Source organism: Labrus mixtus, chromosome 6 (assembly GCF_963584025.1).
Source record: "Labrus mixtus chromosome 6, fLabMix1.1, whole genome shotgun sequence".
Taxonomy (NCBI): Eukaryota; Metazoa; Chordata; class Actinopteri; order Labriformes; family Labridae; genus Labrus; species Labrus mixtus.
This window is the reverse complement of record NC_083617.1, coordinates 15,982,161-16,010,119: the sequence shown is the minus strand read 5'-3', so window position 1 is coordinate 16,010,119 and position 27,959 is coordinate 15,982,161. Positions and strand designations below refer to the sequence as shown.

Here is a 27,959-nt window from a genome sequence, read left to right as displayed (position 1 = left end):
CATTATTACATTGGTGATTACAATTCCTTAGTTTTAATCACCAAACATTTTTGATTTGACTTTCTTTTTTCTTTTCTTTTTCATATAATTGACGAAAAAACAACATTTCTAGGAACTTTACTTTGTGTTTATTAACGGCAAATGTTGACAGCTGCATTTTGCTTAAAGCACTGCTGCGTGTAATCACAAACCCAGAAAGGAGGTTCTGTGATTGCAATTTTTACTCTTCTAAAAAATGATGACGCACATCTATGTTTCTTTTTTTAAACTGGTATCCATTGACATGAATCATATGGCACATTTCTTTCGTTTATGCTTTTATTTGATTCCCTCACAAAAATGGGAGTAACGCAGACATAGTTCACGCAGCAGAAGAGCTGTGGTTTGTTAAACAAAAAAAGAAGCATGGTCCCCTTTATCTTTACAGTACGTGTTTTGGATGCATGTACCATCATCGTAAGTGTAGAATTAAGAAGCTGAGTCTTGTGTGGTTTCACTGTTTTTTTCTTATTTTATTGGAGGCGGAAGGTAAGACACACGTTTCATTTTAGTTTTCTCACAGACCTGGCCACCCTTCAGTATCTACAAAGTACTTCCTGTTCCTTCTCGAAAAAAGCAAGAGCTACATCCATCGTACATGTTAGAAACAGCAATTAAAAAAAAAACAAAATAGAAATAAAAATGTACAACATACACTTGATATATATAATATAATTTTTGCTCTTTTTTTTTACAGAGGTAAAAATACTAAGCGTAAAAAATGGGTCTAATTTAGTACAGGGAGTTGTTTCTTTAATTTTATCAATTTAAATACACAAGGAGAAAAAGAGGATGTGTTCAGGCACTTGTAAATGGCTCTGACATGTGAGAACACACTCAACACCAGACGAGACAGAGAAAACAAACGCTGACACACACACACACACACACACACACACACACACACAAATGCACGAACACACTCTTTAAAATCTGATTGGCTCTGTCCCTGATACATTAAGGATCATCTTTAAAGGATCTGATTATACTGAAAAGGTGTTAGTGTGTATTAGCATACTCAGCTGATCCTAGTAGCTTTGGATCAAGGAGCAGGAGAGGGGAAAGGGATGTGGGATAAAAACACGCGCACACACACACCAAGGACGTACAACTGGTACACAGGACAGGATGTATGAAACAGACACAACCAGGGGAGGAAAAAGGACATCCTCAGGCATTCTGCATTTCAACTACAGTAAGTGACATTTCCTTGGCAAAACAATCAGGGATGGATGTTTGTCTTCAGGATTTCAGCTGTTTTTTAAGGCTCCCCTTCTTTTCCAATGGGGCCCTACTCAAATCCTGCTTCTTTTTTTTCTTTTTTTTTTTAAAAAGGTAACTGTGTTCCTGGTCCCATGTGTGCAATGACCTGGGATTAAACAACACAAAAAGCACCGAAGCAGCTGTCAGTTGTGTGTTGTCCTGTCAGTGTGAAGGGTCCGATTGGTCGGCTGTAGTGTCACTCAAACGGAACAGGCAGATACGGATAGTGTTTTCATGTTCCTCAAATGCCTGAGTTTGAATATAAATACACCTACTATAACCCTGAATGAACACAATTTAACTGTTACTTTTGCTTATTCAAACTAGCTGTTGTCAAACATCTGATGTTACTATTTGTAGGCATGATGCTGTATAAGAAAAGAAAATATAAAAAAATATTTGAAAGGAAGGAAGAATGGAGCGCACCAGTAGCATGTATCTTTGGATCCATTCGCCTATAAAAATTAGGGGCTGAAAACATCCGTTGACACTTTTGGAAGTACTTGCTTCCTGAAGCCTGAAGCTTGGCGATGTCCAAAGGCGAGAAATTTTTTTTTAACCCAAAAAGAAAATTCTAACCAGTAGAGATTCCAGGAAGTCACTGCACCCAGCCATGAAGTAGTCCAACGAATAGCCTCCTATAAAACCATTTTTTTTGTTTTAAAAAAAAAAAAAAAAAAAAAAAGACAGACTACATAATTTGAGTTAGTAAGTGAGCTTTGGAGGTGCTGTTAGATTTTACAAACTTGAGACAAAGCCAGACTAAATTTCCCCTGGTTTCCGGTGTTAATGCTAAACTAAGCTAACTGACTGTGGTAGCCCACAAATTTCCCAAAATGTCAGATTATTACTTTTCCAACTCAGGAAGGACATGTATACTTATAATAAATATGTGTGAAATAAGAATTACTACATAACTGTAGTGACATTGAACACGTCAAGTTCAGTTTTTGTTCAATTGGCAAAAGGAAAGAAAGCAAATGTTTCATACGCATTTTCCAAACTACAGAGAATCTAATGTTGTTTTTTTTTGCCGGGAATATGGACATTTGATCATAGTCAGAAACGTATTTCTTTAAACTATCAGCTGAGACTTTGCTGTTCCACATATATGACTGGTGGGCTCCATTGAATGGCAGGGCTTAAAGAGGGGAACTGATTGTACATCGCAAGCACACTGAAGTCCTTCGTTTTAGACACTTGATGAGTTTCTTTTCACCACAAAAACAGTAGAAACCCGAGTTTTAAAGAGTATTTGTTGAGGCTGATTGCTCTGAGCCGTAGCTCTGCTCACGCATTTCTCATTAAAGAAGACATCTTCAGACGAACAAGGGCGAAGCTTGGAGCGAAACCCCCGCATTTTAAGGCATAACGGGCACCAATTTCAACTGTATCTCTGATTGATTTGTCAGTGCTGGCCTGACCTTACACGGACTGCTGACTGAGGTCTAAGACTGGATGAGTTCCTGGTTTAGGTGAAAGTTTAGGCACTGTTTGAAATAACATGAGAGGAGAAGGGAGACGGGTGCTACAGCATCTCAGTATATCTTGAAGCACCGTCTCGTTCAGTGAGAAAATCACAACCCAGCACCCTTTTGCTGGTAGATCAATTCAGAGAGGAAAATAAATAAGATAAAAAACACAAATCTTTGGGATATTAGAAGTAGATGAAGATGAGTACCACATTTGTTTCAGTGAACAAATGATGTTGATGGTGGAGCTATGCAGTCTATAAACATTAGCCTTACTATAAGCTGCAGAACAGACAACAAAAGGCCTTGGCGCAATTTTCTAAGCATGTACATATACCATACACACATTCGCACACACACACACACACACACACACACACACACACACACACACACACACACACACGCGCAAGAATGTGTAGTGTTTGATTTCTCTTGTAGCTGGGGTTGAGCTGAGCAGGCCTGATATTGGAAGAGAATATAAACAAAATGGCAACACGTACATCAAAGGAGAGAAAAAAATAGAACAAAGGAACAATTCAAGTTCTTTGACGCCGAGTCAGTGTACAAAGTATAAAGTACCTGCATAAGTGATACATGACATATAGGTCAGCTATAAAAAAGGCCCCCTGAAAAAGAGTGCTCTCTCACTATAAACAGAGCATGAAATGGCCATGTGGAGAGCTAAGAGAACTGTCTGCCGTGAGGGGGAGCTTATCTTCCCAGGCCGTTTAGAAAATGCACCAACAGTTTTTTTTTTTTTGGCTTATTTCAGTGTCTGGAATTTGTAGAGAAACCAAGAGTAACCAAGGCAAGAGAGCCAGCAGCCGTGACCACTTGCCCCCTCTGTGTATTTCCACGTCCTTCCCTTTCCCTGTGCTTGCGTTGGGTTTTAGCTATTCATTGTTTCCTCTCAGAGGCTTTTTTTTTCTTTTCTTTTTTTTCCCCCCAAGCGCAGCAGCAGCTCAACTCAGGGCCTTGTGTCGGCCTCCGCAGCAGCCGCACCTGAGCCCCGCCCGGTGGCAAGCGTGGAGAGGCGGGTAGAGGCAGAGGCAGGGCGCTACCAGAGACAAACCGAGCAGCGCTAACCAGCGAGAGCCTAGTCGGCCTCCCCCGCTGCCCTCGCCCCCATCACACGAGCACGGGTCTGAGTAGTCTCCCTCTGGGTCGGACATGCAGTGGTAGAGCATTGTGTCTGCCAGCCACATGCAGCTGACTCGCCGGATGCAAGCCCGGACAGGATCCGGCGCATCCTGGCACCGGCCTCTTCGGTTGTCAGAGATGTAAAAGGCCTCTCCGCAATGCTCGCACTGAGCACGCTCCATCCCATCATCCTTCCGCCCCTTCCCACCATTGGTGGATGGTGACGAGTTTGGGAGAAAGGAGCAGGGCTGGCTGGACACCACAGAAGGGAAGCCTTGGCGGTACGACCCGCCCTGGCCCTTATTGACCATTAAGGGTCCAAGTGCGGGGTCAGAGTCTGAGGGCGACAGGGCTGGTGCCAGCGGGTAGGTGTAGTCATGTTTCTGTGCCTCTGTCTTGGCAAAGTGGACGTAGGACTCATTGTCATCCATTTGGATAAACTTGTCACGTACAGTGGCGTGGCGGTAGTCCTCATAGCCTGTAAGCCAGGAGCGATCTGACTGGCGGCCATGATGGCGCTCGGTAGTTCCTTCCCAGCTGCGCTCCCGAGGGTTGATTCGCACGATTTCCTCGTCTTCCTGAAAGGTAACATGGCGAGGAAGCCGGCACAGCGGCTAGGGAGACAGAAAGAGAAACTTGAGCACCGCTGGCAGAACTCGACCCACACTGCTAAAACAACTATGATAAATTAAAAGTAAAACTAAGACTACCTGAATACCAGAATCATTCATTTAGGAACGAGAACCTGTTTCTCCAGTCTTGTTAAAATCATTGCGTGATAAAAACCAGCATTCCCTGTCTCACCTGGTCCAGGAAGTAGTGGTCCGACAGCCGGTAAGGGTCGTGGAGGTCGTGGCGATGTGTCAGCACGCACTTATGTCTCTGCGGAAGGGGGGAGGACTCAAGCTGCTGCGAAGAGCTCTCCAGTCTCTGGGAGGAGTTGGACGAGCTGTCTGTGGTGTACTGAGGGGACAAACAAACACAGGATGCAGGCTGAGAGCGGCACTCTGATTGAATACGCCAAACAAACAGTTAGTGCGAGAGGACGACATAATTGGACAAACAAAAACAGGAAGCTGCAGCGCAACTTGGATTCGACAAAACAGGAAGTGTGAGCTATGTTGCTAAAGCCACTTGATCCACATTTTGGATCAATGTGTGTGTAAGTTATTAACATCTGCCATAAATCATCAACAACAGCAGACGAGAAAATATATAATTACCATCACTTTGAATAAGACCACATTTTGTCCCATGGTGATTTATACTGTAATTACAATGGGTATCATTCATGTATTACCTTCAAAAAGGAAGGTAACTGATTGCAAAACTAAAGTATTACACTCAGTGAGTTTAAGCTAAGTTCATCTAATGAATGTAAAATAACTTATCTTCCATTTACATTGCTCTATCTTTTGAGGTAATTTTGAGTTTTGACTGTTTTTCCACCATTGCGAAAAGAACCCTGCACATAGTCTAAATGCATTCATACATTAACGTGCTGCATTTCTGGACTAGATCAGGCATCAGGCAAATTGAACCGTAATTTTAAATGTAAATGGTACCATTAAACAATGTTGTACACCTGATAAAACAGTGGACAGGATTTAATTGATATTGAATCCCATCCATTAGAGAAGCTAAACCAGAGAAAGTTTTGTGGTTTTTGTTACTCAACGATGACTTAAATGATTAAATCTTTGATAAATAATGTTACTTCAATATGACGTTTTACGCTTTCACCTGTATTAGGCCTCTCCCCATCCTCCTCCTCCTCCTCCAACCTGTCTTCCTTCTCCCAATCTCACTTTCTTTCCTTCTCTTTTTACAACTCTATGTTTGTGTGTGTGTTTGAACAGTATCCTGTCCCCCTTTCCGCTAAAGTCGGTCAGGGCTCCACTCCAACTCAAACCTTGGCCAGACACTAGACAGTCAGGTTACTCGCTGTGCAGCACTCAGGCACACACATTTCAGTCGTGCACACTGGGTGCCAGACTCACCAGGGCCAGGTAACAGCAAGTAAGAGGAGTACATACTGGGGAAACCAAAAACATAATGAATCTGTTTCGTGATGTATAGTGATCAGAACCAGTCTCAAAATAGAAACATCATCACCCTCTTCCACTCACATGCGGTGAATTTTCATGAATATTACCTGTTGCATTCACATACCATCCGGACAACACACAGAGATGTTTTCACATATGCACTCCTGAAAATATCTAGATAATTCCAGGATGACTGCTTTGGAAATTCTCCTAATCTTGCTGTTTACATATGCACCTCACAGCGGGAGACTATTACTGTCAGATGGGATGGGTGGCAGGGGGGTCTCCTGAGGTAAGCAGGACATAAAAAAAAAACAACGCGGAAGTAGCGGACGAAGCAGACCGCTATACGACGCTATAACGGCAATACTTGCCTTTCTATCAATACTACTCTGTATAATATCCTGCTGTGTTCTCACATCTGCTCACTCTGACTTGCTGAGGGAAAAGTACTAGGGGGTCTGGCAGTAGAATGTGGCTTTTTGTGTTCACAAATCTTCAGGAAGTGTGAAGCAGCAGGACACTGGATGAAAATTTTCAGGTACGCTACTGTCATCATTTTACACATGCAGCAGCAAACCCCAAAATTGAGTGTTGCGCATATTTCGATGGGGCTTATGACGCTGTCAACATGCTGGTATTTAGGAGGAAACATTCACGACTATCGCTGTTTTAGTTGAACATGTGTCTGAGGTTGATAGAAATGTCATAGGTTTTTTTTTTTTCTGTAATAGACCAAAGTACTTACATTAACATATTTCAGTCTGAACCCTTTAGTAAATGTGTTGTTGTGGAGCTACTTTGCTTTGGAACAAAAGCTATGGGTTCAATTAAGTCAGTAGGAATGATCCTCTGACAATTCCCTTCAGTAAACTGCTCTGGATGACACCAACTTTTAAATACCTCACAGAAATGTTTTTTTTTTGCACTGTGAACATGGGTCATTTTCAGATCACACATATCCCTGGAAATCCTAACTAACCTAAACTTTAAAACAATGTTCACCCTGTGTAAAATCTGGAATCCAACAAGCCTAAAAACAAAGCTATTTATTATAATACCCAGATCTGCTTTCTGTCTGTCTGTCTGTCTGCTGAAGCTATCCCTATTATATCCTACTCCCCACATGGATACCGCCATGCTGAGAATTTCCCCCAGCTTTCTTACAAAGCCCTCAGAGCAGCCGGCCAAAAATAACAGAACATGCTGCCTCCACTCCAAGCCCCGCCCCCCTGGAGAAGACATTACCGGGGGGAGGGAGGAGCTGATACGGTACAACTTGGGCCTCCACGGCTGCAACTAATCCAAAACACAGACCAGACTTTTTGCTGAAAGCAGAGGACGGTGAGACAGAGAGGAGTTGAGGGGGAGAGTTTATATTTCTGGACATCCTCTCCCATATATTCTAGCCCAAGGCTGCATGGAGGGCATTTCAAGTTATTTTCTGACACAAAACATGTCCAGACTCAAAGCTCAAGAGAATTCATCCTTCAACAGGCCTGCCTCACTCTCCTGGGATGAGCCCAGAATTGCTTCAATAGCTTTTTACTCCCCCTTTTGTGAATGAGCCAAAATAGAGACAGAGCAAGAGACGTGCTGGGGGTGGGGTTGGGGGCAGAGGAAGGGTCGGGTTATGTTTAGGTTTGGGGAATGAGAAATAATTTTGGGAAGTATTAACATCCTTGCTCTTCCCCCCCCCCCCCCCCCCCCCCCCGCCCCATCCCCCCCACCTCCACCCCCAAGGCTGTAAATCTGCTGCAGCATTTCCCCCTGTCCACAACCTGCCTCGCTAACTCTCCTGCCACCGCTAACTTTAGGAAAGGTCATAAGCATATTCTAGGAGAAAAATAAGCTGTGCGTGATCATGAATGCATCCAGGATTTCTCAATTCATTGTACAAATGTCGGACGACAGCTAAGGTTTGTTGAATCACCATAAGGAAAATAAATAAGCATTAACATTGTTCTAATTGGGTTTTGTCATTTTCCTGCCAAACAGCTATACTGCCCCTGCTCATCAGTCAGGTCTGCCATGCGCCTTATTATCAATAACTCTTATCCTTCATAAAATCAAAATAGATGAGTTATTAAAAATGCATTAAGTGTGTTCCGATAAAGACATGAGCTATGTAGACCAAATTTGTTTTTTGAACCAGACTGTAAACATGTTTATTTCTGTTGTAAAAACAGGCACTTTTGAATTGGTGTGTCTATGACGACTTGGGCTTCTGCAGCCAGCCTCAGGTGGAATGCACTTCAGCATTTTCAACACCAGAGGTTGCAGCTTGGCACACACATGTGCCTTCGAAACTTTAACCAGAAGAGACGAGGGATGTGTCAAAAATCACACACTCATTCCTTCACTCACTATATAGGGAATTATATGTAGTAGACTATATAGCGCACTGATTTGGGACAATTAAAAAACATGTTGGACACTAATCGCTCACTCGCCAGCTTATGCCGTCCCATAAATAAAATGTGCAGCCTAACACCCGTCAAGGATCAATAATAATGGTAAACAGTGGCATGAATTTCAGTGATGACTTATATTATACTGACTTTATTTTCACACAAAAATGGTTAGAAATAATAGTTTCAAATATTTAATCTATTAAATATATTGAAACACGTTTCCGCACCAAGCCTCATTCTTTTGTGCTTATAGACGATGGTCTCGTATTTGCATTTTCATTAGGAAATGTTACTCCAATGAAAATCCTTTACTAAATTTCTGTAAAAATGTGCCCAAAATATTAACGTTTCTGTTTTGTGTATTCATGCTGGTCCCTCATGTTGTTCGTCTCAGAACAGTCAAACGCCATTTTCCATTCATTTATAAAAATAAAAAAAAACACGCTAAAAGGGGATTATGGAGTTTTTCTCTTTTTAATCACTTTCTGTAATATAATAGATGATTTTAGAGTTTAAAACTGAGCAGTGAGCAGTTTAGTGCCATGACTATGGCAGCTTTTTAAGCATAAATAAAAATATATCACCTCTGACTTGGTTAACTTGGAGGGTCCACTTTCCTAAAAAAAAAAATCTAATGCTCAATATTTGTGGACTGCTCCACCCTCTGACAGCAGTGTAGCCTCCCTGCTCTCCTCCTCATGTGATGTGTTTGTATGCGTCTCTGTGGTGGCTGTACACTCCCAGCAGAGCACCTATTAGTCTTGGCCCTTACAGACAGCTTGAGTCAAAGATGAACCACGAGGCACTTCCTCTCGTAAATCACTGGCCTCGCACTAAGCTGGGAAACAGCTGCTAGCTGCTAGTTTGGTCGCGAATCTCTTTTTCAAATGGGAGGCTGGGGTGGGGGCAGGGGGGGTCACCAGGAGAGAGCACAGTGGTGGGATACAGGAAGTGACCCTGTGACCCTGCCTGCTGCTCCTGGTGTCAGGTTACAGGGTGGGGGGAGGGGGTCCTTCATGCTAACTTAAGGTAGAGAGGCCTGGCACATAAAAACCAAAATACACACAACACATACAAACGTTTGCCATGTTCACACTTGCACAAAACTCCTGAAAAACTCCTGACGTTTTCAGGTCGAGCTGCATGTGTGAACGCAAAATGCCAATTTTTTTCTCTTGGACGTTATCTGGAGTTCCTCCTGCCAGCCCCCTATTTTTTTCACATGAAGTCCGAGTGAGCTGATGTAAGTATGCAGCAGAATATAGTCAGGAGAATTCACCTCGAGCGATGGGGAGATGATTAGGGTTGTGTTAAAAAAATCAATACAGCAATATATCGTCATGAATTCCTTGCAAATACGTGCACTGATGCAGATGCTACCGAATCCATATAGCTGCAAAGGCTGTGATGGCAGTTTTCAAAGACACAACGCCTTTGGTGCAGTTCAAAATGAAGCCAATAGGAGGCAGTGGAAGCCAAACTACATCAAGAAGAACTCGTTCAAATCAAACCAAACAATCATACATGAGAAACTCCACTGACAGCAAAACTGAAAGCAAAGATTAAGGTAGCATTTCAGCTTTTAGCAAACACCAGTAGGTCGTGAGTTGGACATGAGTCATGCAATATGAACCGTTGCAAAAGCAAGGTGGACTACTGTATCAACACGACCAACCTACATCTACACATGACAGGTCGTTAGCAACAATAGCTAGGTCCACTATACAGGGACAGTGTGTGCTGTCCCAACCAGCTCGGACTGGCTCTTTTGTCAATATTGTAATTCTGTCGAACTAAACATGATATAAAGGCAAATATTATCATTATAGTGTCATATAGGGGACTGGGTTACTTAATTAGCCACTTCCGCATTGTTTTTTTCTAATGTCATGTCTTGCCTCAGGAGATCCCACACCCACCCTTCGGACAGGGATAGTCTCCCACTTATAGGTTCATATTTGAACAACCAGATCAGGAAGATTTCAAGGGAGGTCCTGAAATTCTCTAGAAATTTTGAGGACTCAGGAGTGCATTTGTGAAAACGCTCAGTAATTGATAAGAATTTGGAACTATTTGTATAAAGAGAAGATGAGATAAACGTCATTGATCATTTGTTGAGGGAAATAGAATTGTAGACACCTGTTCATAAGTACGTTTTTGAATATAGTACTTCAGAGGTGGAAACTCTGCAGGGGGACTACTTTAGAAGACTGAACGGTCAAGATGACATTTACCAAAGTCTGGATTTCTATATATAGATTCTTAATATATTTGCAGAATCTATATGGGAGGGACAATATTTTTGGTTGTGGAAGCATTCTGGTTACCACATAGTGCAAGTTGTACTGTCTGATAGCTTTTTAGAAAGCTTTGGTTGTGTGCATGAAATACATGTTGATGTTGATGATATGGATGTTTTTTCAAGTTATCAAGTTGAAAAAAATCTAACCCAGGAGGACTAAATGGTAAATGGTAGATGGACTTGGACTTTTCCTAGTTTTCTGACCACTCAAAGCACTTTTAAACCACATGTCACATTCACGCCACATTCACACACACTGTGATGGCAGAGGCTGCTACGAAGTGCCCAGCAGTGCTATTCCATTCACACACATTCACATACTGCTGGCATAGCAGCGGAAGCAATTTAGAGTGCCCAAGATCACGTGGACATGTGTCTGCAGGAAATGGGGGTTAAAACCCCCAACCTTCCTGTTTGAAAGGTTCTGACTGACTTTACCACTGAGCCACAGCCCCCTTAGCCCGACGTCTGGTTTGTGCATTTGTGTAATGATTTATGAATTTATTATCCAGCCTTCCGTGATCATGAGAAATCGTCTCACTGGAAAATGAGCAACTAAATAACGTAGCCATGCAGCCCACCAAGGCAGGTTCTTGGCATCGTGTAGTGCAGGGCTGTTTGAGGCTGAATGCCATTCATTGAGAATTCCACCTTGAAATAATATCCTGGTACTGCCTAATGTGTGAAGAAATATGTGTGGAAACATTGCGCAGAAATTTAACTATTAAGTTGAACATGTTATCTTTATATCTGTAATGGTCCCATTTCCAGCACATCTGACAAGAAACACTCATTTTTGTCTTACTATGTCAGGGAATTTCACATAGCAAAGAAATTGATCAAAGTTACCTCAAACGAGAAAATTCAAATTTTAACTTGGATTATATGTAGATAAATGCTTACGGTAAAGACGTCGTCGTCACCCAGCTCGCCCTCGTTCTGGAGTGCTGTAGAGGAGGTGGTGGAGCCTGCACAGAAGAAAACAGTAAAAATTTTCAACACAAGGACACAAAACTTTAATGGAAGCTGTCTCTATCTGAAAGTAAAGCCTCGAGGGGGACTTTGTAGCAGTTTTAACAAAAGACAGGAAGATACTATGGTGATACACGAATCATCTTTGACTTTTAGCCTCTAATGATCTGTTTTTGTCAACTGTAAATTTCATGATGTGTTCACACGGGCACAAATCTCCCGACATTTGGGGTTGAGGTGCATGTTTGAGCGCAGATGGTCAACATTTTCATGACCAACTTTACCAGGTTACTTCCTGCCAGACACCTAGAAAGATAATGCTTAAGGCGGCAGGTAATATTGATGTACATTGCATCAATATTACGTACTGCAGCCAATGGGAAATCAGCACAACTCTGTGAAATGAAGTGACTTCATACTCTTCTCTGTGTGCCAATATGTATTAAACACTCATTCATTAAGTCCAATTAAATGTAGCATTGATATAAAGGAAAAAATGGTCAGAATAATTTCCTTGATACATCATGCCATGCCGTCTGAGACCCCCAACCCGCCCAACAGGGAATGTCTCCCGATGGGAGGTGAGTGCTTAACTGGCCAGTCAGATAGATTTCAGTGACAGCCTGTTTCTAAGTCTCTTCTTGCACCTTATGACAGTATCCTGATCGCCTGCTTAAAAAAATGTATCTTCATCTGGTTGACTTGGACTTTGTGAATCCTGACTGATCTGTAAAATGACAATTGTTGGGTGCAGCAAAGCGTACCTTCAGCCAGGTCTTCAATTGCTTTCCGAACCCCTCTGTCAAATGCTCTGGCATCAGCTGGACTCTGAAAGGACAGGCCACACTTCCTGTCCTCCACCTTCCAATGGTGAAATGTGGGTGTTGCTATGGTGTACTTGATGTCCTTCCTCAACGGACAGTCCAGGATCACCTTTTAACCAATCACATGCCATGTAATCAGAGCAGGGATACATTCTCCATATTGTTTCCTTTAAATATCAAAGTATACTCTGAATGAAATGTTTGTTTGTGTGTATATTTTACCTGTTTGTCCCGCAGCCTTTCACCCCTGATGAGAAACTGTGAGCTGCAAGAGGCTGGAACGGGGGCCAGCTCTGGGGGCAGGAGTCGGCACACACCGACTCTGCTCAGAGCTCCGCCATCCTGGGCCAGCCACCCGCCGCTCGAGTCGTCTCTCGTCATCACCACCGCTTTCACACGCACGATGTAGCTGTCACTGCAGAGAGACAGACAGAGACAGACACATGAAGAGTGAATAGAAAGCAACTAAAATATGTTTGTATTACGACCTTAGAAATCCGGTTTTGTAGCAGAAGGTCTCCACAACACATTATTATGGACTGAACATTAACACAGGATAAAAAACTTTCACTTTGTCATTTGTATCATCTTATTAATAAACACATTTAATGATACTTAGATTTTTTAAAAACTTAAATCATGTTAAATGTTAATTGCAAAGAAAAAAACACTAATTTCTGTAGTATAACTTCAGAAAAAACAATTACATTTTTAGAAGACAATTTCTAGTGCAAGCTTAGTGTAGCAACTACGCCATAAATGCACAAATTTGAGGAAAAAAACAAACAAGAACAGCACACAGGGCAGCAACAGGACAGACTATGAAAATGTGTATTTAAGCCTTGGAACAAATATTTTCCGTGCACAACATACAAAAGCTCTTTAGGCAACAAAGATTCTTCCCCAGGCAGCATCTACTATTCTTTATCATAGTCTAAACTTGTAAAGACACTGACTAGACTCAAACTTGTTTAAGAGTGTGTTTATGCCACAGCAGGTTATTATAGAACCAGATTAACACAGTGCCAGAATGTTGGAGGGCGTCTCAAGTCACGACTTTGCCTGGTGGTCGCTGTGCTGAGGTGGGAGGTGTTGCACCAGGACAAATCAGCACACACACACACACACATACAAACACATTAATGTAAATCTAGCTTTGTTTTCTTCCTTTGGTCTTGGTCAAAACCTCCTTAGAAAAAAAGGCAAATGTAAGCCTGGGAGGATGATTAATTATTAAAATTCTTACGGCACGCGCGCCCCATGTATGGAGGCTGTAGTCCTCCAGGTGGATGGCCCGGGTTCGAATCTGACATATAGCTCCTTTCCCGCATGTCATTCCCTACTCTCTTTCTCCCTGATTTCCGATTCTATCCACTGTCCTATCTCTACAATAAAAGGCACAAAGTGCCCAAAAAAATCTTTAAAAAAAAAATCTTGACTACCAAAAAATGTATTGATTACAGATAATGAAGTCATGGTTGCCTGCAATAGAGAATGAAGGCCGTATCACTAACATTAGAAAACATGTCAAATATTTAATGTACTGTTGTTTCTTTGGTTTAGGCCAACACGCAACTATTTAACTGATAAGGAAACGATATAAGTCACATCTTGGCTAGACACTTTACTGAGGTGACCATGTAACTATTTGTGAAAATGTCCCACAATGGACCCTAGCAGTTTTATGTCGTGGCATTGTCCGTAGTATCATTGCTTAAAACACATGTGTCCAAAGTGTTTATTACAAGTGTGAAGATTTAAAGATGTTAACTTCATTCGCTTTGATCAAACAAATTCTGAATAAATAGAAAGTATTAAAATGTCTGTCACAGGAGATTTTATTGCTTTACCCACAGGTTGTTTAAAGAAAATTCCAAATGATCCCTGATTGCAGAAATGTCAGATTTGCTTCTTTTCTCTGTTTGACTACGATACAGAAGACTTCACCTTTGGCCCTGGTGGGTACTTATTTTCTGTCACACAGACTTTTAGATACTATAGCTACAGTTTAGTCTGTACACCAGTGCAAAACAATACCTGACAAAAACTCCCTCTGCAGTCAATAGAGTCCTCAGTCCCATGAGACAATACAATGGATGCTGAATGGTTAAATACAAGACATTCTCAAGCATTAGCATGACAGGCCACCACCCTCACAGGGACACAATGAACATGGCCACAATCCTCATGAATGATCTGACAATAACAGGATGTACCTCTGTGTATTCCATCTATGCCTCACTGTGTGTGTGTGTGTGTGTGTGTGTGTGTGTGTGTGTGTGTGTGTGTGTGTGTGTGTGTGTGTGTGTGTGTGTGTGTGTGTGTGTGTGTTAAGAGTGAGTGTCTGCGTTTGTCTGTGGGTTGGATGAAGGGAAAAGAGAATCAGAGAGATACTGAGGGAGGGAGGCAGAGTGGGAGTGAATGAGAGAGGTGTTGTTATATAATTAGCCTACAGACCGTCCAGGGGATTCGCACTACACACACACACACACACACACACACTCTCTCTCTCTCTCTCTCACACACACACACACACACACGCGCACACACACACGCGCACGTACAAACACACATATACACACAGGTGGCAAAACTGGTTCACCAACTCCCACCCACACACATTCATAAAACTGACTGAATGACAGACTGACTGACTGACTCAGTGACAGCAGAAAGATAGAAGAGAAACTACAGATTCATCTGAGCTGAATTTTCTATTCAGATATTAACCCAGTCGTGTTTTAATCTAGTCAACAAGAAACAAGCCTGGACATTCATTTACTGTCAATTGTAGAGCATTTTGCAAATAAATTACATAATAAAAAATTGAAACATCAACATCAACTGGTTGATTCAATTTTTTTCTGCAGAGTGGAGCTCAAGTGTTACAGTTCGTAGGCATAGCCTAATCATGCCATGTGTCATGTCAAACCACAATGAGAGCAGGCAAATGAGTCATTGAGGTTCTATTTAGCCACGTGGAAAACTTGAATGGCAACAAAGAAAATAAAATAAATTCAAAACAGAAACGTCAATGATCTATTTATATATCCATTATTTTTCGGAGGGGAAGGCTTGCAACTTTGACGACCTTGCTAATTAGAGGCTACAATGCCTATAGCCTATTTCATATTTAAAGTCTTAATATGCAATTTTTTGATCCAGCAGAAGTCGCCCTTGAGCACCTAGCGATCTTTATTATGCTCGTATCTTCACACTGCATGTAAATTTACCCGAAATGATCGTGATCTAGAAACGCTTACGTGAATATTCAGTTAAGCAGTGAGTACAGTATGTTCTTCTTCTTTTCCCTAGTCCCTCAGTCAAACAACTTTCATACGTGAGTGGATGAGCTGGCCGGCCGGGCGATGTAAACAAAGTGAATCTACGGCTAGGAATGCTCGGAAAACATCACAGACAGTGGGACTCGGGTGTTACACCCATTGTAGACAGTCATGACTCACAGAGTTATTTTCAGAGGATATACTTGATTTCTATTACATTTAAGTGTGAAAAATTGCATATTAAGCCTTGAAGGTTAGCTTTCTGGTAACAAGCTTTCAAATCACAACTAATTAATTTCAATATCATGTCCTTACAGTTGTTGACTGTTCAATGTTAGAAAATATTTCATGTGGTATAAACTGGTTATAGATTCTTTTTTGGAGCAGCAATTATGCTAGCACTCTTGATAACAATGCATTCAGAACACTGGAAACAACTTGTGAATTAAATTTAATACTCAGAAATATAGTCCCCTTGTTCCTTGTATTGAAATGTTGTTGTTGGATAACATGTTGGTAAGCAGCTAACCACTTAGCATTCTTTTTTACAAAATATTGTAAAAAGCAACCACTGAACAGACACTGTATTCATGTGCAAAGTCGGAAGCCTTTTTCACATATGCACGCCAAAAGATTGTCGGATAATTTCAGGCAGACTACCTCAGAACTGTTCCTGAATTGCTTGTTCACACATGCACCTAAAAGCAAAGGCTAACCCTGTCGGATAGAAGAAGCTAGGACATTGTTGTAAAAGACAATGTAGGAATAGCAGGCGATGCAACACTGTCCAATGTTATGTTTGCCTTTTATATCAATGCTAAGAATGCACAATATCAACACAAATGCAGAAAAGAATATAAATAATACAAATAATAAAGCTGTTTTATTGACTCTGTAGTGCTGGTCACAGAATATAAGCCATAACCTCCTTCCTCTTGCTCACTGTTAATTATCCGGAGTACTTCCTGCTGCGTTTGAGAAACATTTACTAGTTTTGTGCGTTTGTGAAAACGCCGAGAGTGTGTGAGTGGTTGTGTGTCAAGAGCCCTATTCAGGCTGCACATTTAAGGCACGATATTTATGCACCTGTAACATCTCGCCTTCCTTATGAATGTCACACAGGCATAATTCAGGGACCAAGTAGTCCCACCTCTGTAATACCATTGGAGGTAGTAACAGATGCGTTACAGAGGCATTCAAGGGGTTTCGGGCCCAGCAAGGGAGAACGCTTTGGGATGTATGTCTAAGTGTGTTTGTACATGAAGTTCCCGCTGTTATTTTTCAGGTCTTACTCAACTCTGTACCGTAATGGGAATACACAGACTGGGAGACCAAGATTACACAGTTGTGTTTGAAAGGATAAAAGTAATGCTGGCAACTTTTGCCTGAACAGCAGCTGACGAGATAACAACAAAATACTGGACAACAAAATGAAACTAAGAATTACATCCCATGAAGTTATTCTGCATGTAGATTAGTTTTTTTTCCACAGAGAAAGGCTTGGTGTGAAGATACAAATCCACATGTACGGCTAGCTTTAACACGATCAAGTGTACAACACAGGGAATCTCACATCCAGTTTAACCACACAGAAATAACAAGAACTTCTAAGCATGTGAGCATTTAGATACACGATACAGGCTCTCTGTAGCTCTCTGAGATGAACCTGTCACACTTTGGGCCGTCTTGTGACCCATGTTTAGAGCCCTGTTTGCTGACAGGCCCTGTAATCTGTGGTTGGAACACACAGACGGCCACAACCAGCAGCAACACGCTACTTTAATACACTTGGGAGAGACCATCCATTCTGGCATAAATAAACACAGACACACACATGCATTTGGTAGCTGTGAATCTAAATCGGTCCCCACAAATGCAGCACGAGGTACCAATGCCGAAAAGGGACTATGATGCCCACTTTAAGAAAAGGCGGGTGATGCAATATTATAGTCAAACAGTTTTGCAGGTATTCACGCCTTAAACTTTATTCGTACTTCTTCAACAGTGTGACTGTCTAGCATTTGAACCAAAAGTTATGCAGACATTTGTTAAGGGTTACGAGAACTTTTTATGGTTATTTTTTTAGGTGGCATGAGGATGTTAAGTCAAAAGTTGAATGATGACTCAGTTCAGAAGCAAGGTAGGGAGGATGCATCAACACCAGGCTGATAAGGAAAGTGCAAACAATTGATGCATCATATACTTTTATAATTCGATATGAGCTCTTGCCATCAGGTCAAAGGTGCTAGGTGTGTTCTTGCTTCTACTTCCTATGACAGTCTTTATACTCTTGTTGCCATGTGGCCAGACATCTTGCAATAGCCTTGGCTGTACCACAGTGTACTGTTGCCTGTCGGTGGTTATGTCTTGTCAGTCGACATTTTGAGTCTTTCGGTTACGTTTCTGATTAACTGCCTTCTGCCCAACTCACAGGAACCTCCACTTAGTGTATAGGCCATAAATATATTTATTGTTTTACTATTATGTTAATAAAATAAGTACACAAGAGTATTGTTACGATAACAAACAGCAGCAAATTCAGCAGCTTGGTATGCAAAAATGCCAATAAAGTTTCATTGACCACACATGTACAAACTTTAAGGAGGCCTTTTATCATGTTCACAGCTACTTGAATACATTTGCTGAAGAATATAATTATGCTTGCTGCCATGGATTGGATACAATTCAGCACTATTAATACCATGCCAGTCAAATATAAATAAATATCTGTGGCCACTTGGGGCAGCAGTAAATAAGCTGTAGACACAAAGCTAATATAATACCACCATGAAAACTGTTGTAAGTTACACTAGCAGACACAAAGCATCACAAGAAGGGATTTAGTGTCCTGTCTAAAGCTAATTTGGTGGATAGGAGCAATATTTACTTTTCTACAAGCTCTGTTTTGGTCTCAATCAGCTCCTGAGGGATATATTTCACTACTGTAAGCTTTCTTTTCCTGTATCATCCTTCATGCAGAATGCTTCTTCATCGACAACAGCTTCCTATTGGGCCTGACAGTTGTAGGCTGTAATACCAAAAGAAATAAGATTCATTGTTCAACTAATATGTTCATAACAGTTGCTTTGGACAAAAGCTATAGCCAGAATTTAAGAGAAAATATTCAGATATTTTCAGTTTGGTTACAATGTGAAAACAATTAAACAGCAATATATACATTATATGTATAATACTATATAAATATCAAAGAAGTTGTTCTGAAAAAACTGCATTGCATGCTATTTTGTGCTTGAGGTGCACCATAAGCATTGCAGTGTCTTCCTGTAGTCACAGTGATGAAAAACACTGCTGCATCCCATCTTATGACATCAAACATTTCCCTTTTTACTGTTCCTTTCAGCTGTTATCATTTAGTGTTTGATTCGTAACGGGTTTCTTTCTCTCCATGGTTAAGTTAATGCCGTAATCTAAGTTCTACCAGAAGGCCCTTACTTTATTTCAAAATAAAAGCAGGATTGAAATCAAACAGCAAATAAGTAATCTCTGCTTAAGACAGTAAAAATATTCAAAATAAAAGCCTGACCATTTTTTTAAAATGCAAAATAATGGGATTTCGAAGATGCAACTGAAATTTAACGAATGAAATTTAGCAAAATCGCTAAAAAAATGTAATCATTTGGCAGCCCTAATTATATATATATATTTAATCTATATTTGTCTGTATACCTTATACACAACTTGCAAACTGTGTAATCCGTGTAATGAGGGCATGAGCTGAGGGTTGAGTACACACCTGCAGATTTTCTGCCGAGTCACATTGATGCACAGTGAGTGAACTCTTTAAGTTCCATTTGTTAGACTCATTTGCCTTACAGCATTCTATCAAAACACCCAAAAACTATAGCTTTTGAAAATTTAGTGCAAGAGCAGTAAGAAGAGCTACACTGTATTCTAGCTCCTGATAATACCTGGTGTGGTCTGTGAGTAGCAATATTGCCATAAAACAGTAAAGGGGGCAGGGAAGCGGTCTGATTATCAGGTCTGGAATCCAGCTCATGTGTGACAGATAAAGGGCCAGTGAGGGCAGCCCAGCCATGTGTGATAAGGGCGTTTATACTTCCTCTGATAAGGAATGACTGGCCGCGCCTTTGCCTGATCAACAGAACCACACACACACACATTTGTGTTCAGGGTTGATCTGTCCCTGTAGAACACACATACACACACACAGGCGCACACACACACACACACACGCACGCACAGTATACTACATATACGCCCAGTCTTTGGCAATCAAGAAGAAGCTAGTTTACAATCAGGGTTATTTCCCTATTGAATTTAGCGCATGTTTTACTCAGTAGTGAAGGTGGTTAGAGCAATGCGACAAACGGAGATGGAACCTAATTTAATAATTTTTTTAAGTAAAATGAATGAAATTTTTCACACTTAAATGTAATAAAAATCAAGTATATCCTCTGAAAATAACTCTGTGAGTCATGGCTCATCCACTCGCGTATGAAAGTTGTTTAACTGAGGGACTAGGGAAAAGAAGAACATACTGTACTCACTGCTTAATTGAATGTCACGTAAGCGTTTCTAGATCACGCTCATTTCGGGTAAATTTACATGCAGTGTGAAGATACGAGCATAATAAAGATCTCTAGCATTAGCATGCTAACACAACAATGCAGCGCGAGTTGTTTTGGTTTCATGCTGGTGCTCAAGGGCGACATTTGCGGGATAAAAAAAACAGCATATAAAGCCTTTAAACATTTTATTACTTGTTTTATTGTCAATTAAATGACTGTTGACTTATGGACTATAGTCTGGCCTATATTTACAAAACGCATATTAGCCCCATTCAGACGGGTGCGATATTTATGCAAATGTAGCGTCTTGCTTTCACTATGAAGCCCTTTTTAGTGCAGTTCCGCAACAGCGCCGTAACAAAGCTCTGTTATCATCATGTCTTTTTACATTCACAAAGATTCCGCAATGGCATAATATTGGTGTCCCAGTCTGCGTCACAGTGTTGCAGAAGTGCGATAGAGCATGTAAATCCACAGTGGGAGCTCCACATACACACAGAGTCAGACATGCATACACACACAGCGTTGCTCTCTCCCACTGGCTCTGCCCGCTCCTGTAATGTGTCTGTTAGAAGAGTTATCACTCCACCCCTACTTCTGTGGCATTTATGGTGAAAGTTTAACGTCACAAGTGCGATTCGCGCCTTGAATCATCAATCTGAATAGGCCAAGATTTTGGTGGATGAAGTGATCCCACTTCTGTGCAGCCTTTGGAAGTAGTCACAGTTGTTGTGTATAGGGGGCGAGCTGTGTGTTTGTCATACAATCTATTACATAATTAGCTTCTAACTGTTCATGTTTCCTGCTAAATTGAGTTGTTCAAATTAAATCCCCTCAATTTTGGCTTGGGAATATACAGTATATATATATATCTTTTTAACATTAACAGAACATAAATTCAAATATTCCAACTTTCTAATGTATGTGCTAGATTTTTTTGAACAGCAATCTATGGAGCTTTTGTATAGATAGCTCAGTGTATTTTTTCCTAATTAATTGGTTCAAGAAGGAGGTAAAATAGGAGATAAACGTGGGCAAAGTTTTTAAAAAGAATTGAAAATCAAGTAAAGCAAGGATTACAAATAAGCATATTTTTACTATGTAAAATAAACTACGGAAAGGTCTGACATTTTTTGTTAAATTATTAACATACAAATCAAGGAATAGGGTCTTTTATTAATTCTCATTTTGTATTTCACGTTTTCACTTTAATACAAGAATGTAAAATAAAGGGGGAGGGAGAGAGATATAGAGAGAGTGAGAGAGTGTGGTGTGGCGTGGTAGGGCAAGTTCATTCACAACTATTGACTCTGGAGGCTCCTGAGGGGAAGTTTGATCGGCTTTCTGTCAATCAGCAGTAGTTATATGGAGTGCTCACATGTCTGGGCAGCACAGGGAGTCATGCCTCTGTTTGTGTGTGTGTGTGTGTTTGTGTGTGTGTGTGTGTGTGTGTGTGTGTGTGTGTGTGTTTGTGTGTGAGTGAGTGAGTGAGTGAGTGAGTGAGTGAGTGTGTCAGTTGACCTGACACTGATACCCAGAAGAACTTTTATGGATAACATCCCATACTCAACTGGACAATCACCATGAGAGTTTACACCTATGCATTACTAGATTACTAGACTGTATAAGACATGGACATACTCTCACTGAAGTCACCCGTTGGTTTCTGAGGCTGACTTTTAGAGTCCAACGATGGTGGTTACTTTCGATATTGGAAATGCTGCCTCAAACTTGCTCTAGGTCAACCCAGCTACAGGCAAAGATGTAGAGCCGAGGCAGACCCGAAAGCCTGGTTTAAACTTCTGACCCAAATAATTGTTTATGCCAGGTTGCAAACGTGCTAATTTCTGCTGTGTAAATGGGTGTGTGTGGGACCTCCTGGTGGTCGACTACAGTTTTTTGTCCATCTGCATTGGCTTAATTTTTTTTATCACCAGAGGTTACTGCTAGATGATTACTATTATCTGTGGGAGCAAAATTGCTTTATTTCTGTTTGTTATTTTAAAATGAATTTTAGTTCAGCTCCGACTATATGCTATACAGTATATCTCCAAATAACTATGATTGCAGCCTTGATAACATGTGATAATAGAAGATAACTACGATCCAAAATCAACTTGAATGAAATGACATGTTCAGGCTGTATTTGGTTGCAGCTATTACACATTATCCAACAACCTGTAACTGCACTCCAATGGTAAGCATCCGTCCCCTAAGGTGACCCTGCAGCACTTTCATTTGTTTAAAGTTGGAAACCATACTGGAAAATAAGCTGATTGGCTCTAAACCTCTTAAAAGCCAATCAAAACCCTCTATAATCCCTCATATCCTCTTGTACTCTGTTAGGCTTATCGCTTAGGGTCAAATGTAAATGATCAGACATCCGTCAAAATGTCAACCTTGGTGTGTTTGATCAGGTTGTATTCATTTACATAAACTGTCAGATGTCAATGGTTTATCTTGTAATTGGACGGCCTGTGGACCAGCTCCAGGGCAGCAAACCAACTGAAAATGATTTGCATAATGGACACTAGAAAGTCTGTTCTCTCAGGGCTTTCCTAGTCTAAATATGCTGGTATATTTACCACTACACATGACGGGCTGCGCTGTTTCCTGATGCTATTTGTGGCTAGTTTTAAATTGCCTGTAGTCTTTCTCTACTTTATGTTGTAGGAGAAGTCTAATTTACGGTTAATGACAAAACATTCAACTTCTAAGAAGCCTCGGTCTGAAATAACTTAAGAAATATGCACAAAAGAACTGTTTTAACTTTTTTTCTAAACCAACTTCTCTCAGAAAAGTCACTTTACACAAACCAGGACGAGGGAGGGCAGAGACTGACCTGTAGGATGCAGGCATACATATTTCTTTCGGGACAGCAAAAAACATTCCGATACCGTCAGCCAGGTGATCAAACTCTAAATGTAGCCTTAAAAGAAGAACCTCTTTTTCTTTAAACGCCACACAATGAAAACAATTGTTGTCTATGGCGATGAGCTAAATTATAAGCTAGGGGCTTCTCAAACAGATAAAACGAAACAACAGAGTACACAATGTACAGTTTTGTAACAGTTGTCTACATAAGTAAATAATTGATAGAAAATCAACTGTATGTGTTGATTTAAGCAAAATCAACCACGTTCTGTAACATCAAACTAAGGAAAAACCTGGACTGTTTTCGGAGGAAGTGAGAGTTCACACAGTTCATCAGCAAAAGAACTGAATGGAATTTGAGTCGTCAATAACTGGCCCAATGGATTGCTATACAATGTGGTGAGAACTGAATAAAACTCAAGCTATAATCTTGGTAAACTAGTCACTTGATGTGATGAGATTTGTATAAAACAAACAAAAAAACAAACAAACAAGCAAACAATCTGGGTCCATTGTCTCCTGATATAAACAGCTTCATTATATAAATGCTCCAGACTGCAACCAGTGATGAGCTGCTCTGTAAAACACAGGAAATACTGTGATCAAGGATCTGTTCCACATGATGCATCTGTGCATGTGCGTGCTTGTGTGCCTGTGTGTGTGTATGTGCGTGTGTGTGTGTATGGAGAGGGAGTACAGAGAGACATAAAAATGAAAAAGAAGTTAATTTGTGGAAATGTTGTAGTAGTCTATATTCTCTTAGGATGTTTATAACACTGTGTGTGAATGCATGTTACTTACAATCTGTTTACACACATCGGTCCATAAATATTACCAGACTTTCCTGTGCATTTGGATGACATATATAGATTTATTTTGGCGTCGTGTCGTTTTTTTTATTTTCAATGCTCTCCTCATTTCCTTTTGTTTTTTTAAATAAGTGATCACCCATCATAGAAATGAATGCAATTTAAAGTGTAAACACAAAGCAGACAAGCCACCTCATCACGTCTTGTAAAAAGTTACCCATATACACTCTTCTTACAGTAAAATTAAAATACACTGTACTTAAACAACAACACCGGCTAGCGACTAAAATGGTTTGACAGCAGAAAACTATTCAGCCGTCTAAACCTTCAACAGGAAATGTCAGCTTTCATGATGAGTTCCTCTTAACCATCACAGTAGAGACAGTTGGTGGGACCTTTTTTTTTTTTTTTACACCACACGCTTAGTCAATAGACCTAAATGGAATCCAGCCCCAACACATGTTTTTTAATTGACGTCAGGGCCCACACTTTGACTACAAAAACAACCTCTTTTTCCCTTACACTGATCAATGCACACTGATTAATGTGCAGCGTACAGATGGATGCAACACATTCATGTTTTTCTGCCAATAGTACATCATTTTAGTGATGAACTTTTCCACGGCCCTGAAATTTCAGACCTGTCAAGTTTATAGTATCAGAACAGAACAGTCTTGCTGAGGGAACATGCAGACCTGCTAAGTCCATGCTGCTGTGTTTGCCAGTTAATGAGTGCTTTTGTTCAGGGATGGATTATATTTCGTTTGTTAAGTTGACCTTAGCTGAATGTCACCGGGCATCTCCTGTCCAATACTGACTGTGCACATGCTGACCCTGCAGCAACACACACCAGATCAATACAACCTCTGCTAGCGATGTGACTATGCAGGGTGTACATGTGCAACAGAGATCTTCTATTAAAAAAGGGCAAATGGATGACCTCAGAAGGACGGTGTAAAGACACATGTTCTCCAAATTTAGGACATGATGGCTTCAGCTTTTAGTCACGTTAAATGGCCCTCACAAACAAATGGTGCCAGCATTCACTTATAAGATAAACTGGTGCATCAAACAGAATTTCCTTCTTAGCAAGTAAAGCAAGAAAACATATTTGCGTGTGGCTTAACCTTCATAGCATATCAGCAGAAAAAAGGTCACTGCTACCAGACTACAGATGCAATTAACCACTCAAAGTGAAAGAGGTAGTGAGACATCTAACATGTGACATGGCTACATCATGGGAAGAAAAGCAACACTGCTGCACCCTTTAGCGTAACACAAAATGTAAAGGTGTGCCTTTTATTTCCTGAACCTGCCCTAGTCCAATATAAAGCCTTTATTTACGATAAGAAAACCATAAAACACAAACGAGCAGATTAATGCACACTGATTCAGTTCATTAAAGTAATAAGACAATAAACTCTTGTCCAATAATATGCCAAGATATACAGTAGGTCTACAGGCCTTGTTTGTTTTAACAGTCAACAGCTTGTTTGGAAATGCTTTTTTTTAAACCACAGACTGTAGAACTCCCCATCAAAAGATAGAAATGGATCTGAAGGTCAATAAAACGTCGTTCATCAAGTAGACTAGGCTACATGGTTGATGTTACCGAAGTTCACCCCATGAGAAAGAATGACTAAACATCACCATATAAACGCCCTCTCACCCGGAAGTAAGGGGCAGTTAAGATTTCAACTGATTATTTAGAAATATATCACTCAGAAGGCCAAACAGATACAGCCTAGTTATTGGCATGAGGGGGCGTTGAAAGCATTTCAGATAGCACAAGACACACTACTAAGATTGAATTCTATTTAGTTATAACACCATGGCCTTAATGATTGCACTACCTAGTCTTTCCCATGTATGAGCATTATAGCTACATTTCGACAGAACTCGACAGGAGCAATGTTTCAGTCCCTTCTCCTGTCTCTGCCCCTCCATAAGACCGGGGACAGGACTGCCAGAGAGCCCATATCCACTGGCTTCTTAATGGCGAGAACGGTCAGTAAGCATGAATGGGGACGCGCTGAAGGTTAGAGGCCTTTTATGAATGAGTCGGCGTCACGCCACGGCAGCGCGAACATCCCCCCACGGTGCCCTTCGCCCTTACACCCCCCCCCCCCCCCCCCCCCCCACCAACAGAGATCTGCAAGGCAGACATACCAACCGAGCACAGCCCCGTGTGGGCTAGTCTGGGACAGCGACGACAGGCTTTATCGATACAGCCTTATAGCGGTGTAAACCTGCACTGTGAGCCAGCGATTTAAATGGCTATATGGCATGGCTGCACATTTCCATTTAAGACTTAAAGAGATTGGCTTTGACAAAGGCCCCTCTGCATATACCTAACATTGAATAATTATAAAGTCTGTGTGGTCTATTCGTGTTGGATTACACAATATCATTCCGACTGTTCGTGCTCTGCCACCTGCTCAATGTTATTCACATTTAGCTACAGTTTCTTCTCGGTAGCTAATTATAAGCTTCAAGCGCTTCCATATAGGCCTATGGGTGCCGTGAAACAGGTCCGTGGGCCTACACATTGTACTGCTCTATATTAGCTACATTTCGCAAGACGCTAGCCGACAGCACAGTGCACGGATATGTCTGTCACACAAGGACACGGAGACACGAGTGTAAAGGGGACGAGTTAAATAGAAACAGACGCGTAGTTTTTCCAGAGCTAGTCGTCGTTTACAATCAGTATTTTTTTTTTTTTTTTTTATGAATGGAGCGCGGTAGGCTATGCAAATGAGGGCGATTGAGAAAGAGATGGCGGATGAGGCATATCGGATATCTCATATCCTGTGAGACTTCCCCCTTCTGTTGGAAGCAAATATACAGATGTGGCCAAATAACGAAGCCGAAGTGTCTCTGTAAGTCGCCGTTGGGTTTTTCTTTTCTTTTTTTCCGCAGAACAATGCACAAACAAGAGGTGCGCGAGCTCGCTGCTGTTTGTGTGTTTATAAAAGGTGTAACTTCGGGGCGTGTTTGAGTTTCTAAGTTACGCTGCAACAGGGCCTGCTCTCTCGCTTCAGATCCTTTCAGAAAATGTTTCCGATCCACCCACGCTTATTCCCCCTCCTCCTACCCTCTGCTTTCTCTCTCCTTCTCAAGACTAGTCCAATACAAAGTGGGGGCCCTAAAAACCCTGTTCCACACCACTGTCAATGCATTGCTCCACAGACGCATCAAGCACAAAACCAAACAGAGTCCATGATATTAAATAAAAAGCAAAACATACATTTTAAAGAAGCTTTGTGAGGGGTGTTTTTGGGCTGCACATTCCACCAAGTTGCCCTAACCATCTACAACCTGTAGGCACTGAAAATGACGAACGAAAGACAGAGAGAGAGAGAGAGATCTTAAAGCCACTTACTCGTTTGGGTGTGTTTCTTCTATCATTTTCTCGTTTCACCTCAGGTAATGTACCACGGCGATTGCATACTTTTCGCTCGTCATTCTTTCACCGCGGCTCCTCCGATTCTGTCTCAAATTCCGCATAAATCCCCCCTGCGCCTTTGTGCGATTGTCGGCTCTTTGGCTTGCCTTCGACTGGCTTTGCCTCCGTCTTCTTTTCCTCGCGTTTGCCTCTTTTCTCCTTGGAGGCACCCAATATATTCTGGATCGCAAATATCCTCTTTCCTACAACTTTAAAAACCCCATCGCCTTCAGTAGGTAACGTAACCTAAACAGAGCGTTTAGCAGCCGATTCCAGCTCTTCTTTTCGCCTCCCCTCTCCCCAAACACACTCACGCACGCAAACACACGGACACACAAGGAACACACTCCGTTTTTAAGTCCTAAGGCGCATGTTTTGACCGACGACTCCGGTTCCAGTTGTGCGTAAAAGCGCGTCGTCGCTGTTGTTACCGAGGGGTGGCCCCGCTAGAGCCCCATCACTCTCTACTCCATGTTGGATTGCAGGCAGCCAAGCTGCTTCAACGACGCCGGGGGAG

At 41.3% G+C, this 27,959-nt stretch overlaps 1 protein-coding gene across 1 annotated transcript; it reads right to left on the bottom strand.

The window, feature by feature from the left end:
- Positions 1 to 491: 491 nt before the first annotated feature.
- On the bottom strand, positions 492 to 27,959 carry LOC132975590 (sprouty-related, EVH1 domain-containing protein 2-like). Its single transcript, XM_061040252.1, has 6 exons — positions 27,380 to 27,959; positions 12,700 to 12,892; positions 12,418 to 12,586; positions 11,585 to 11,649; positions 4,722 to 4,880; positions 492 to 4,531 (listed from the first exon to the last, which is right to left on the bottom strand). The coding sequence occupies exons 1-6, from the start codon at positions 27,403 to 27,405 to the stop codon at positions 3,740 to 3,742; spliced, it is 1,404 nt and encodes a 467-aa protein (XP_060896235.1). The 5' UTR covers positions 27,406 to 27,959; the 3' UTR covers positions 492 to 3,739.